We start from the raw sequence: 15,525 nt of genomic DNA on the forward strand, positions 1-15,525 counted from the left end.
AAATGTGATGGGTATTAACCACAGTTACGTTAAAAAATTTGGAATTATCGAGGAGTTATGATTGAATGCATCTGGAAAGCATTGTGCACAATTGACATCCATTAAAACGACGGTCACTTTCCACAATAAACAAGGTCGGATTTACATTTTGAAACCCTGGGCCAGGCTAACATTTTGCGGGGCCCAAGCTCACCGTGAGGAAGCCATGTGCACTCAAGTATCCTTGTTTTGGTTTACAAATAGGGGGAGGGGCTACTATAAGATAGACAATGGCGGCGGAAGCATTACAATTTAGAGGAGAAGAGGATATTTTGTTCTGATTTTACCATAACATTTGCTATCTTAACATATTTTTGACAAAAACAAGGTGTTTTCGGGCTAAAAAGGAATATGCACAGGGCAAATTGGGAACCAAGAACGAAAGATGCACTTTTACTAATATACTGCACATTTTAAAAATTCCATATCAGTTGTTTTAGGTAATTTAATTTGCATAGTTACTTACAGCCGATTTCATCTTTCCTTGTTATATTGCAATCTATCAATGAATCACACTCTAATATTCCATCAATGCAGGGTCCCTCATCAGAACAGGCAAAGTATCCAGTATCGCATGGACCTAAAATGGAAACGTTAAATCCTTATTTACACTAACGCAACAAATTATCATGTCTCCTTTGTCTTTATACAATCGTTTCATTTTTACTCGTAACCTGATTTGCATTCGAGTTTTTCTATCTGTCGCTGATCACCGTTGTTTGATGTGATCATGTGTTTAATCTCTTTTCTAACAAAACATCATACTAAATATTTAATTCTATACCTGGCCAACAACAGATATCACACTAATATACACATATAGTTCAGCTAGTTTTAATATCGGTATTCCATTATTTGTAAAATTGTTCTGCCTTTCCTGATCTTTTGATGGTGATTTATAGTTGTTGATGGCGCTCTTAACATGAAGTTTCAGTGTAATAAACCAAATAATATTATTCAATTAATTTCATTCTAAAAACATAATAAAATGTCCTTGTTATTTTTCGATGTTTTAATGCCAGTACATTGTCTACCTCTTGTAAATATGCAAAAAAGAGTTATGTTATGTTAGTAAAGATTATAAGTAGGGTTGGGCGAATCTTGACGTTTTTCTGAAAAATTTTATAAACCGAGTGGTTTCTATGGCCAAATTTAACGCAAAATCCAAATCTGCTAAACAAATTTACCTCAGACTATGTCTGACGTCTCTAAACTTCAAAAAATCAAAATGGCCGCAAAAATGACGTATTTTGCCTACTCGGCACACACTTTTTAGGTAGATACCACTTCCATTATGTCTATATATGGGTTTTGGGGGTCAAGAAACCCAAATGTGACCTTTTTAATGTGATTAACCCTACCTAGATCGAGTTATGTGTGTATTTTGGTAATTTTCTTCTTTTTTTCAAGTAATTTTTCCTTATTTTGCCCATTTCCTTAGTTTTAAAACCATAAATCAGACACCTACATTATAGATGATCATGTAGGCCTTCCTTTAAAATGGAAAACTAAGTTGACATCTACCCTTGTTTTACTTGTTTGTCTACGCATAGATTGCTATCAACAAGGAGTCTATGTCGTTTGTCCAGTTTGACTTTGGCTTGAGTTCATTGCTAGTAAATCTAATCATTTTAAACTTGCCATCAACCTTTTCTCGATGGATTTGTCTTATATCAGGAGCCACCGTAGCTCTGAGGTAGCATATTTCATTTATTAGTTAATTCTCTAGTCATATTTTCTAATACTAGTAGATTGACCGAGTCAGCTGAAGACAAATCATGATGAATATGACTATTGTTCTGAAAGTGATAGTGAAGAATCTTCAGAACCAATTGCAGAAACATTGAAGACCTTGTATGTTCAAGTCGTCGTACTATAAACAGGTACCTAGAGGATGCATCCTGTATGAACTTGTTATTGGTAGCAGAAGAACTAATCAACAAAGGGGAAAATGTCGTAACTGTTGGTCTAGATGATACAACTAAAGCTGCGTGAAGATAAGGTTTTGAAATTCACTGTTCATGTCATTCTAGGAGCTGACCATGTAGCGGACAAAGTGTTTACATAAAATGCTCACAAAAATAGGAGTAGGCTATAGATATTGGTGAATGTAACTGCTGGAGAGAAAGTATTTACCTCACCAGGATGAAGCATTCATACATTGGCCCTTAGCAATTTCTAAGTTACTTCCTCCCAGTCATGCTCCAGGGGTCATGGCACAACCAACAGATTGAGCAGGATTGCTGAGATTGCCAAAGAATTCTTGTGCCGTCAGCAGTCTATAATGATTTGCCCAACCCTATTATAAGCATCTACCAAAAAGTAATTACCCAATTACCCCCTTTAATGAATGACCATTAATCCAAAACGGTTGGATGATTATATGCCAAATGTGAGATATATGCATTCAATGATTTGTATAGCATTTATTTCTGCGCATTATGTCACCTTATTATGTTATAATGGTCCCAATATCCAGGGGCGTAGTAAGAGCATCAGGGGCCCATGGACAAGGAGCAGTACGGGCCCTTTTAACCAGGGCGGGATTTATGGGGCCCTGCGCCAGGCCAAAATTTGGAGGCCCCGAACTCATGTGCCGAGGAAGGCATGTGCACACAAGTCAGTGGCCAAGTTTTGGTTTGCGTATAATATAGATAGGGACTAACATAATTATATTGTTCCGATGTTACTAGGACATTTGCGCGCAAAGCACGCGAAAAAATTACATTTTAGCCCCAGATCAACATGCATTTTGCTATTTGAATGCGCGCAAAGCGAGGAAAATTTTACAATTTGCCCTATTTTGGCCAAAAAACATGCCAAAGGGACCATTGGGGTTAAAAGAAAGATGCATAGGACAATTTTAGGGGCCCTGGACCAGGGCCCATCTGGCCCAATCCGGCCCTGCTCTTCATTATTAGCCCTTATTTATTTTTCGCTTTCGTGTTTGGGGCCCCCTGAAGCCTCGGGGCCCATGAACTTCGTCCACCCTGTCCTCCCGCTTGCTACGCCCCTGCCAATATCGATGTCGCAGCCCACATTTAAATGAAGGCAACCAATGATTTGAAAGTAACAATAATCATTTTTCTTTAATTCTGTATCCATTAAATGTACGCGATGACTTCAATAAAAGGATCATTGCAACAAATAAGGTGTCATAATGCGCAGCAATAAAGTTTGCTTCCAATGTATTTCCCACGTTTGGCATACTTTTAACCGTTTAAACGGAATAATGGTCAGTCATTAAAAATTTATTAAGGTATAAAACAATCCAGCAAGCAGGTCACAGACCTGATACGCCTGGGTAACAATTAAAAATATGTACAAAATCAACAGACAAAGCAACAACAAAATGCATTCACTAGTATAACATTCAAAGGCAAAAAAGAAATCACAGATTATTAAGACGCTGAACAACTTGACGAATGGTAGATTGCATGTACCTGGTTTGCTTACAGCGAGGGGATCAATCTGTTGGGCATACCTAAGATTCCTACCGTGCCGATCACCTTTGAATTTAGGAAGCATTTGATAATGTTTAGCAGACGCTTGCAAACCCTGACCAAATCGCACCAACATTTTATTTTATTCATTATAGTTCATTTTACCCCGTTCAACATACCTAGATCAGTAGTCGTTGAGAAGTCTGTGGTACTCGACAATGTTGTGAATTGTTCTGTCGTAGCCTCTGGTGTAGTTGGGCCTAAAATGAAAACAAATAGTAGAACACATTAACCAAAGTTCTTGATATCTGATCCAGAAATTGCACTTACTTTGTGTACGTTTCAGCAACACTGTTGCCTTTGTCAACACTTGATGATTAGTGATTCCTACTGGCAACCGACGCTAGATGTATCTCCAGCGTAGGTATTGGTGTTGCCAGTTGATTTTCCATCGAGGGATTTTCTTGAACCCAGTTCTAGAAACTCATCAAAAATGTGTGAGACTGTCCGTCGTCTCTGTTCATGGTGGCGCCCTCCTCTTTCTAATTTCTATAACCTCCTACTAAAATAATAGAACGGCTAAATACTGATCTATTAGTCTGTTAAGAATATTTGAAGCAAATTCCACTCTGATTAACAGTGTGGATATTTGGTGGCTTTTATCATAGTTGCTCCAAAACATTTGTTTCAACATAGTTTTAAAAACGGAATTTTGAAGTCAGGATTTTAGTTTGAGGGTTTAAAGTCAAATTTTTGTCCCCATTTTTTGTCCCTTTTTAGTCAATTTCAGGACACGTTACTCTTTATCGTGCTCATTTTATCAATTTCCCCCTGGCTGCTACTCCCAACCTACGCCCTGGATACATCCTGCCTACGCCCTGCCTACACTCTGGCTGCGCTGTTTACATTATGAACTACATAGGCTTACATAATCTACCTCTGAATTGAAAATAAAATAACAACTAGTACAATTGATCTTACAATTCATTTCATCTGATTTATCACCGCATTCATCTTCACCATTACATATCAGGTTAGGAGGAATACACCGTAAATTGGAACATCGGAAATAACCTTCCTTTACGCATGAACCTATAAGAGTTGAAAGAATGTACATAGAGGTTATCCACTTTACTCATGCGTGACTTCTAACAAAAGGCGCCGATTCCCGTAGTATTCCTCATTCAAACCAATTCAATGCACGACCTCCAGTTACCTGCATAACATTGGCGGGCAATTTTGAAGCAGTCATGGTTGCACATGCAGGTACTTCTTTTGAAAGTCCTAAACAAGGTATAGCAGTGGCTGATAGGATATGCAACTTATAGAACACGGATAACTTCAATTGGCTCAATAGATGACAAATATAATCCAATCATACACAAGATATACTATAAAATCTTAGAGGTATGATGATAGGCCCCTTTAAAGATTCTAAGTTCGAATATATTGCATATAGAATATTATTAATGAGTCAAATTTTAAAGGGACAACATGCGATACATATATCACAAGGAGACAAAAGCTAGCAACACGAAATTATTTACATATGTTCTTGGTTTTTAGGGCCATTCGCCTTATTTGCAAATTGTTCTTTGTCCTGCCTCAACTGCTTTCAGTGACGATGTGCATAACGATCAGGGTAAAAGTAATCCAAAAATGAACTTAACTCACAGTCAAATTCATCTGTGTTTGTTACGTTGCAATCCGGGAAGTCATCGCAGACTAAAATTTCTTCAATGCACGGCCCCTTAGATGAACAAGCAAACATCCCAGTTCCTTCACATGGATCTGAAAATCAAAGAGAACGTTAAATATGCCATTTTGGAATCACGACATTTAAGAAAAGGGTTCAATGTGGCGAACAATTAAACATGACGGGACGAAATCAAATCAAAAGATTCAATCTGCGACCTACCTGGTTCTATTGTAGTACCAACTGGTGTTGTTTGACCTAAGTTCAATGAAAAATAGCTAGGGTTAAGAGAAATTCAGAACAAAATGCATTTGATTTTCTAATCTACAAAGGACATATAGATAGGTGGTTACAAAACACAAAAAATCTTTCAATGTGCTTGAAATACCCGTAAAAATTCGATAGTTATAGCATATGTGCTTACTATCGAGCGCTTGTGAAAACATGAAATGTCTGGCGCTTAACTGAGCTAATGGGATTGAGACACACATTTGCTGGTTTCTATGTGTATAGATGATTTGCTCAAAACCCTTTGCACTTTTGTGGAAGGGGCTCTTCATGTTTGTAAGTTTTAAAAGCGCTCGATAGTAAGCACATATGCTAACTATCGAGTTTTTACGGGAAATTGTGAATCGTAAAGGAGAGAATGAATTGATTTTTGTCGACCAGGTTATACACACACCTTTGAGTAATCAACATTTTGGTCAGTTCCAGTGCAAACCACATTATTCACTAAACATATATAATCCTCATATGAACTAACACCAAATGGCCCTGCTCCGGCTATCAAAATACCTTGACCACCCAGGTTGCAGACAACCTGGGAACTGTCGCAACCAGATAGCGCAGCTGAAATTTAAAAGGGTAGCAGGGCCAAAGTGGAGCCGTCCAGCTTGCGCGCTGACTCTTTGTATTCCCATACCCAGTATATCATTGTCTTTTGCTATTCTCATGTTACCATGGTTACTCAATTTACTTAAATAATGTAACAGTTCAATCTTATTCGTCCTCTCCTTCATAAGTTATGTTGTAAATCTGTTATAAGTTATTAAATAGGAAGTTAATTATGTATATACTATATATATTAAATTGATGTCATATATAGATTGTATTAATTCACGAGCGACATACCGTAAAACCTCGTCTACAAGCATATGGAGTGTTTTTGATGAAAGCTAAACTAACACGAAACAACTGTAAATATGCTAATACAATAGATTGGTCTTACAATAGCACTTGAATGTATGCGTGTATCAAATTTATTTGCTCAAACTCCATAATTTTATAATTTTGTCGATAGGTGGCGCCTGGATTAATTTAGCTTTCATCAGGAGCACTCTATATGCTTGTAGACGAGGTTTTACGGTATGTGAATAAATTAGAACATTCTTACATTTTGTCTCGTCAGAGTTGTCGCCACAATGATCTTCCCCATCACATTCTCTCTCAGGAGCAATACACCGGAAGTTGTCACAACGGAAGAAATCATCCTGAATGCACGGACCTACAAGAAAAGAACAACAATAACAATACTGAAGCAGTATCTGTATTTCCGTAAGTATAATAATAAAGACATTAGGTGCATGGTTAAGGGATCTAAAATGAGCGTTTATTGCGTTTCGACAGTATTTTTTGTGGCACATGAGAGCACCTCAGACCTATCGAATTGTATTCTGAATACGAAGCATGTCTTTCTGATATCAAATAATTTTCATTTTTTGAAAATCATAATATAATACAAATTTTATGACAAATTATAAAAATTTGATATTTTTTCGAATTTTTGATATATAACAGTCCTCGAAGTAAATTATATAAATCTAATGATATATTCTTAAAGTGTATGTAGCAGGGAGGAAAAGCCGACGGTCAATTGAAAATTTTGACATTTCATATTGAAGATATGGATTTTTTTCCCAAAAAGACCTAATTTTTTTGGTGTTTTGGGAAAAAAATCCATATCTTCAATACGAAAGGTCAAAATTTTCAATTGATCGTCGGCTTTTCAACCCACCTACATACACTTTAAGTATAAAACATCAGATTTCTAAAGTTTACTTCAAGTACTGTTAAATATCAAAAATATCAATTGTGAGTGGACGCGGCGAATCAGCCGTAAACTCGGCAAATTGTGTTCTGAGTTAAAGTGTAAAATGTATGTGAAGGTCGTATTCATAGGTGTATCAATTCGTTGCGACAAGTATCTTATCAAACGCTGTTTAAATCAATCAATGATACTACTGCTGAAGAGGATAATAAGCTTCTACCTATTTCTATAGAATAGTTCTTGTCTTTGTTTGCTTTGGCTAAATCCTGTTCAAGTGGTAGATAACAAAGCATTGTATTTTGTCTAGGTATGTATAATCAACAATGAACAATGAGAGGATATTTCTGAACCTCGTTGACTTTAGTATATGGTGTTACGTAACCCAGTGCAAAATTTGCTACATTAGTGGAACCAATGCTTTTTAGCTTCTAAATACCCCTACGAACAAAACCTGAGTTGGTTCCATTTTTTTCGAATGTGTCTTCGGCGGCCATTTTGAAATTCAAAATGGCCACTATATTTAGCCTTTTTAAAGCCATATTTATCCCGAAAGTGCACAAAGTCATATTTTTCTTAATGATTATTTATACTTTTAATTGTCAAATCCACTAAGAACATAATTAGGATCATTTTCTAGAATCCAAGATGGCTGCCAAATCCAAAATGGCCGCCAATTTGTCTAAAATGGTCTGCCAGCTATAAGGACATTGATTTCTTTCCTTTTTTGCTGATTATTTTCACTACTTATGTTTCTGAGAATACACTGAGAAATAAAAACTTAATTTGGTCCATTTTCTCCAATCCAAGACGGCCTCTTAATCCAAAATGGCCGCCTTTTATTAAAATATGGCATACCGCTTTAGGCAATTACTATCATTGAGAGTAGAATACATGTATCTCATTTCTGTCAGATATGGATAACAAAATGATTCTAAACATCTTAAATAGCGCAACAACATTGTTTAAGGGGAATATAGGTGCATTTCACCTTTCAAAATGGCCACCAAAGTGTCTTGAAATTGGCTGAGATTTTCAGCTAATATTTCAGCATTTATGCAATGAAATGCAGAAAATCGCCTTTTAAAAAGTTGAAATTTCAATATTGTAATTCAACTTTAGACGTTTATGATAGAGCTGACCTTGAGGCATTTTAATGCCTAGTTGTCATCATCTATGTTATCAGTATTTTTCAAGTTTCTCAGCATAGCTGTACTGGTACACATCTGCTCCACAAGCACATGCCTCTGTACAAGTCAGATTGTGTCGTCTGCAGGAACATCTTCTGGAGCATTTACTTATTCCACATCCGCACCTAACAAGCTCGACAACAGACTCGGGAGCGATTGCAATGTCTGACAGGATAGGTATTGGAATGTTATCTGCATCACTCGACCATCCTAGCTTGAACGGGTCTGGAATATTTGGATTTACCACAAGGTCTTGACTCCAAATATATGCTTGCATATGCGCCCGCAGAATTTGTTGATGCCACACCAGAAGTTGGAGGGATTTTATAAATCCCCACTGGTTGGCTCCTGAAGCGTTTCCATCTCAGTTTTTTTAACTGTGTTGGCCTGTGGGTCATTTTATGTGCCCATGAGCCTGCACATAAACCTCTCACGGCCTGAAACAACACTTTGAGATGGCATTTCTGCATCACCAAGTTGACTCAGTGCTGTGAGTTCTTCAGGTGTTGCTTCAGTGAAGGCATTGAAGGCAGTCTTCTTGCCTATACCTCTGATATGTCCACATATGTCGCATCCTGCATTTGATGTCCCAAGACGGATATGTATTGGTTTCAGCAAGATGTTCCTTCTGTTGTCACCTGTTCCCATAAGCATGATTGTCGGAAGACCAAGAACCGTTAGTCTTCGAAGAGCAAGGACCATAACACCTGTATCTTGGGTCATGATATGGACATTTTGTCCAGCTTCAGAGATCACTGCTGCATGTAGCATGATTAGAGTGTCTGCTTCCTCTTGTGTACTAAAACCTGTCGATGGCTGAACATGATTCATGTTGCTTCTCACATGCAGACGTGTTACAGTGACTACTGGAATCTTCAGCTTCAAAACTTTGTTTGCCAGGTAGATTGCGATGGTGTTCTTAGTTTCATTGTGAGCCAAAAATAGCTTTGAGTCATGGATGGGGGTTGTGTCAGCAACAATGTAGGCTCTCGCTGATGATTGGACTCCTAACATGCGACGTAAGATTATATCTTTGATTGAGTTTTCTCTTCCATAATTATCAAAGATGACACGCCAACCTTCATAGTCACTGTAACACATCTGCATGTGAAAAGCAACATGAATGATGTTCAGACATCGACAGGTGTTAGTACACAAGAGGAAAGCAGACACTCTAATCATGCTACATGCAGCAGAGATCTCTGAAGCTTGAAAGAATGGCCATATCATGACCCAAGATACATACATACATACATACAACGGCTTTTTTATAGCGCAATTTCAAAGAAATGATCATTGCACTTTACAAAAAAAACTTACGCTACTACTAAAGACAACAAGAAAACAGAGAACATGCAAAAGAAACAACATCAGCAATGGTTAAAAAGATGGATTTTCAGGCTACATTTGAAAGTAGTAACTGTGGGATACGACCTAATGGATGAAAGAAGATTGTTCCAGATTCTGTTCCAGATTCCAGATACAGATGTTATGGTCCTTGCTCTCTTCGAAGACTCGCGGTTCATGGTCTTCTGACAACCATGCTTATGGGGACAGGTGACAACAGAAGGGAAATCTTGCTGAAACCAATACATATTCGTCTTAGGACATCAAAGTGTTGTTTCAGGCTGTGAGTGGTTTTTGTGCTGGCGCATGGGCACAAAAATGACCTTCAGGCTAACACAGATGACAAACTGAGATGGAAACAATTCAAGAGCCAACCAGTGGGGATTGATAAAATCCCACCAACTTCTGGTGTGTGGCATCAACACATTCTGCGGGCGCATATGCAAGCATAATGTATGTAGTCAAGACCTTGTGGTAAATCCAAATATTCCAGACCCGTTCGAGCTAGGATGGTCGAGTGATGCAGATTCCAGTACCTATCATGTCAGACATTGCAATAGCTCCCAAGCTTGTTAGGTGCGTATGTGGAATAAGCAAATGCTCCAGAAGATGTTCCTACTGACGACACAATCTGATTTGTGCAGTAGCATGTGTTTGTGGAGCAGATGAAGAGTGTACCAATACAGCTGTGCTGAGGAACTTGAATATATTGAAATTTCAACTTTTAAAAACATGATTTTCTGCATTTCATTGCATAAATGCTGACAAATTAATCTTAGCCAATTTCAAGACATTTTGGCGGCCATTTTGAAAGGTGAAATGCACACATATTCTCCTTAAACAATGTTGTTGCACTACTTTAAGATGTTTACAATCATTTTCTTATCCATATCTAACAGAAATGAGATACGTGTATTTTACTCTATGATAGTAATTGCCTAAAGCGGTATGCCATATTTGAATAAACGGCGGACAGTTTGGATTTTAGAGGCCATCTTGGATTGGAGAAAATGGACCAAATTAAGTTTTTAGTTCTCAGTGGATTCTCAAAAACATTAGTAGTGAAAATAATCAGCAAAAAAGGAAAGAAATCAATGTCCTTATAGCTGGCAGAACATTTTAGACAAATTGGCGACCATTTTGGATTTGGCAGCCATCTTGGATTCTAGAAAATGATCCTAGTTATGTTCTTAGTGGATTTTGACAATCAAAAGTATAAATAATCATTAAAAAATATGACTTTGTGCACTTTCGGGACAAATATGGCTTAAAAAAGGCTAAATATAGTGGCCATTTTGAATTTCAAAATGGCCGCCGAAGACACATTCGAAAAAAATGGAACCAACTCAGGTTTTGTTTGTAGGGGTATTTAGAAGCTAAAAAGCATTGGTTCCACTAATGTAGCAAATTTTGCACTGACATATGATAATTCTACGTAACACCATGTACTACTTGGGGATGATTTGAAATGACCGCCAATTATGACTGTTGGATATTTATTACCAGAAATGTAGAAAAAGAGACACATGTAGAACTGATAAAAAATACAATTTTGTCGAAGGAACAGAGTTCAACAAATCATAGCCCCGCTTTTGGATATCGTTTGAAGTCAAATGATATACCATTTTAAAGCTTATGGTATATATTTTCTAAACACGAAATAAAACAAAATTGACTGGGGCCGACTTTACGGCTGATTCGCCGCGTCCAGTCACAATTTTAATGATTTGCCATAAAATGTGTATTAAATTGCGAATTTCAAAATTTCAAAATTATTTGATATCAGAATGACATTCTTCGTATTCAGAATGCAATTCGATATGTCTGATGTGCTCTTATGTCCCAAAATAAATACTGTCCAAACGTTCATACCCCAGCCCTTAAGGACTGGTGCTTGTTTCAAACTTACTACACCGCAACAAAGCGGTGTAGTGATCGATATATCGGCTTGCTGCTGTTCACCGCTAGCGTTTCAGGTGCGTCGTCAGAGGGAAAAGCGGCAAGCGGCAGGAAAGTATGAAACCAGCCAACATGATGACATACAATATCAGTGAATTATCGTAATAGTATGCAAACAAATTGACCTTATAATATGTCATCTTTTTTGCTATTCTCATATTACCCTCTACTCATGAAATAGTAAAAGTTTTGTTTTTCCCGCATACGCCTATACGTTTATGCAGTGAGTAATACTTCATTGAAATCATTGTTTTGGGGAGTTACAGTATAATACAGGAACATGCGCTAACATTTCAATACGATACTGCTCACAGTATTGACTTTAATATGCGTGTGATTATAAAAAAAGAAGTTCCAAGTATTTTTGATAAAAAGAAAAATCGAGTTTAATTAACGGAATTGTCTCTTTCGATGGGAGATAACATTTAATCTAATGATAAGGATACTGTATATCATATGTTCATTAGAAAGCAATGGCATGCACATTTCTTGTAAACATCAATACGTGTGGTCCTCGGAGAGAACGACGGAGGTATATTAGAAATATTTCAAAGATTACTGTGATAGGGAAAAACAGTGGCATGATCGACGGGAATTTATTTCACTACTGTGATACTGTACCAACGGGTATATTATGTTATCTAGTAGAAATGACTTTATGCGTTTTATCAATCAGGTTTTATCCACGCAAATAAGCATGAGCCTTTATGCTTTATTTCCTAAGGAGTGCAGCAATGTAAACAATGTTATTTTTCAGCAGAGAAAACGAATGGATACCTAATCATGCATGGGATGTTGTAAAAATATCCGTATTTATTATTTTCTACAAACATATATGGACTGTTGAACATGTTACTCACAAAATATTTCATCTCTCCTTGTGTCTTCACAATCTATAAATCCATCGCAAAAATATCTATCTTCCATGCAACGTGAACCACGTGAACAGGCATCGTAGCCCCCTTCACATCGACCTGCAAAAGGACATAACGGATATTTCAAACAGTGTCATCAAGTAAGGCAAAGACAATTTTTTAAACAAACGGGTTTGGAATGATCTTGCTGCTTCTGAAGAAAAAACATCAATAACAAATGTCCATGATCGTAATACAAGACAAGCTACTTCTGGTCAGCTAGCTCTTCCACCACTCAATAATGGTTATGATATCGAGTGTTTCAAACATTCTTTTAGTTATAGTGGTGTTAAAGTATGGAACCATATTGATCTATGTGTTAGAAATTCTCTAAATTTGCATTCTTTTAAGGAGATGCATAAGAGACATCACTTTAAACAGCACTAATTTGTATTTTGTGTGGTGCTTATGCAGGTTGTCTCAATATATTGAGTTTATTATATATTGTTGTTATAATATGAGTTGATATGTTATGTTGATATTGTGGTTGAAGTTAAATATTTTATGATATGTTGTTTTAAATTTGTATATATGTATTATTGCAGGGCCCCGGGTAAGACCAGCGGTTAGCTGATTCGGGCCTACCCTGAATAAAGATTATAAGTAATAAAAGCATGATGCATAAATTTGACGACACTGACCATGTTTAAAGTAGGACTTTTGACCACATATTTTATTTATATTTTTTTTTGTCATTTTATAATATATTTCAAGAATTTTCTGTGAACTGATATGACGAGTGTTCAACAAGAGAGTAAAAGAAAAACAATATAGTCGCATTAACTAATCACATTGGCACGTCGTCATGAAACTGGATTACATTAAAGGGCAGGTCTATTGCAAAAACAACATCATATCATTGGCAAGCTAATATTATGAGGACAATGAAAATGACTCCTTTTTTGAGAAAATAAGACGTCTGAAATTGATATTCCGCAAAAACCAACTTTAGGCGGTGAGTTCATTCGAACGAGACAGATTTGGCCTACAAAAAGGCGACTTCATGAAATGAGATGTGCCTGCTTTGAGAAAAGGGACTATAAACGATGTCAATGGACAGAACGTATACTGTTGTTGTTCATAGAAAAGAACTCCAAATTAAGTATTACAAATTTAATGGTTTTTAAACATATGGATAAAATTAGCCGCTTCTTTTTTAATATATTAGTAAATTGTGATATTACAATTAATATGTATATCAATATCATGAGAAATATTAGGCCTAAAATATAAATACATAATTTGAGCTTAGAATTTCATCTGAGACTAGCATATAAACCGTGTTAAGTCCACAAACTCATGTAGTTATTATAGTTTCAGTTGGATGAAATATTACAAAGCAAACGCATAATAACAATACTGTGTGAGCTTTCTTCCTGAAATGAGAACAATAGTCTGCATATTGTTATGCAGCATTGTTATGGTAAATGATAGTACAACTCATTGTTGCTAATGTCAAACTTGTCAAAGTGATTGTGATTGTATGATGAGAGCATGGTATAGTGTCCGGTTCATTTACCTACGTCATCAGCCAAACGGGGGTAGAACACGTACGCTTCAAACGGGGGAAGAACACGTACGAGGCTGAACTTTACCCACACAATTTCTCCTTTTTCAGGAGAAATACGCATAAAAAATTGCAACAAGTGTCAACTTGTAATGTAATAATTATTCTCTTCGAATAGAGATAAACTTGTTTTTGCAATTTGAGCATACCGAGCGGGAAACATTCCATCTCCATAGTGTAATCAATCAATCAATCAATCAATCAATCAATCAATCAATCAATCAATCAATCAATTAATTAATCAATCAATCAATCAATCAATCATACATGTATTTATTTCCATCAAAATTAAAACATACAAATAACAAAACATGATAAAAACGATGGAGGAGACGCCATATAGAAGCAGAAGCCTGTAAAATGTTGTGCCCCCGAAACACTTAAAAGTAGGACATAAATATATAAATACAGATACACAACATGTAATAAAAAGTATACACATAAAATTACATTATGTAGTACGATCTGCCATAGTGCGATCTGCCAACCTTAACAGATTAAAAAGTCAGATGGCAGACATCGACGATCAGGCAACGGAAATATGGAAATTGAATGCGCCCATCGTTCACCTAAGGGTCAAACTAAACAAAATTCCTTCGATATTGTGATACGCCCTGAGTAATTAATTTGGTTATTTATCTTTGTTTACAATTAAAATCTTTTCTAATGAGAGAATTTGGGGAATCCCCACTCGTGCATCATGTTGAGCAAAACAAATTGAATCATATCTAAATTCTGTAAATTAATTTTAGGTGTCCACCGTAAGACTACTAATAATGCAGTGCGAGGTGAATTAGGAAGTCACCCTCTTTTGATTTTTATGTTATCTCTCTCGTTAAAATATTGGTGGAAACTAAATGATGATTGCATGAAGGATCTGATTCACTAGTTATTCATGCCCTTATTGATAATCGTTTGGTTCAGAATGCTAAGTATTTTACATGGTCAAATGGAATTAAAGCGATATGCAATTACACTGGTAATATTGATATTTGGGATAAACCAAATATTCTACACAAAACATCTGTCATGAAAAATATGTCTGTCTACCGTGTATAATAATGAATAGTTTTGTCAAATCTCAAATATTCAAACCAAACTTAGGACTTATTGTACATTTAAAACTAAGTTCAATCAGGAGAATTATGTTCATATGTTAAACCGTAATCTTAGAGCACCATTGTGTAAACTTCGTGTTAGTGCTCACCTGCTCATGATTGAGAAACAACGGTATGTTACTCCTAGGATACCACCTGAAAATCGTATTTGTCAAATTTGTGATCTGAACGCAGTTGAGGATGAGTTTCATCTTATCATGAAATGCAC

The 15,525-nt window shown here is 36.5% G+C and overlaps 1 protein-coding gene across 2 annotated transcripts in view; it reads right to left on the minus strand.

Annotated features, from left to right (window-relative positions):
• LOC140162487 (uncharacterized) overlaps positions 1-15,525 on the minus strand; it is a 142,071-nt gene that overhangs the window by 106,760 nt on the left and 19,786 nt on the right. For both annotated transcript variants that reach the window (XM_072185728.1, XM_072185727.1), the window contains 7 exons: positions 12,579-12,692; positions 6,572-6,682; positions 5,401-5,436; positions 5,157-5,273; positions 4,464-4,574; positions 3,662-3,742; positions 506-619 (listed from right to left, as the gene is read on the minus strand). In XM_072185728.1, coding sequence (XP_072041829.1) covers positions 506-619; positions 3,662-3,742; positions 4,464-4,574; positions 5,157-5,273; positions 5,401-5,436; positions 6,572-6,682; positions 12,579-12,692 — 684 coding nt within the window. The remainder of the gene's footprint in view (positions 1-505; positions 620-3,661; positions 3,743-4,463; positions 4,575-5,156; positions 5,274-5,400; positions 5,437-6,571; positions 6,683-12,578; positions 12,693-15,525) is intronic.

This window comes from Amphiura filiformis, chromosome 10 (assembly GCF_039555335.1).
Source record: "Amphiura filiformis chromosome 10, Afil_fr2py, whole genome shotgun sequence".
Classification (NCBI taxonomy): Eukaryota; Metazoa; Echinodermata; class Ophiuroidea; order Amphilepidida; family Amphiuridae; genus Amphiura; species Amphiura filiformis.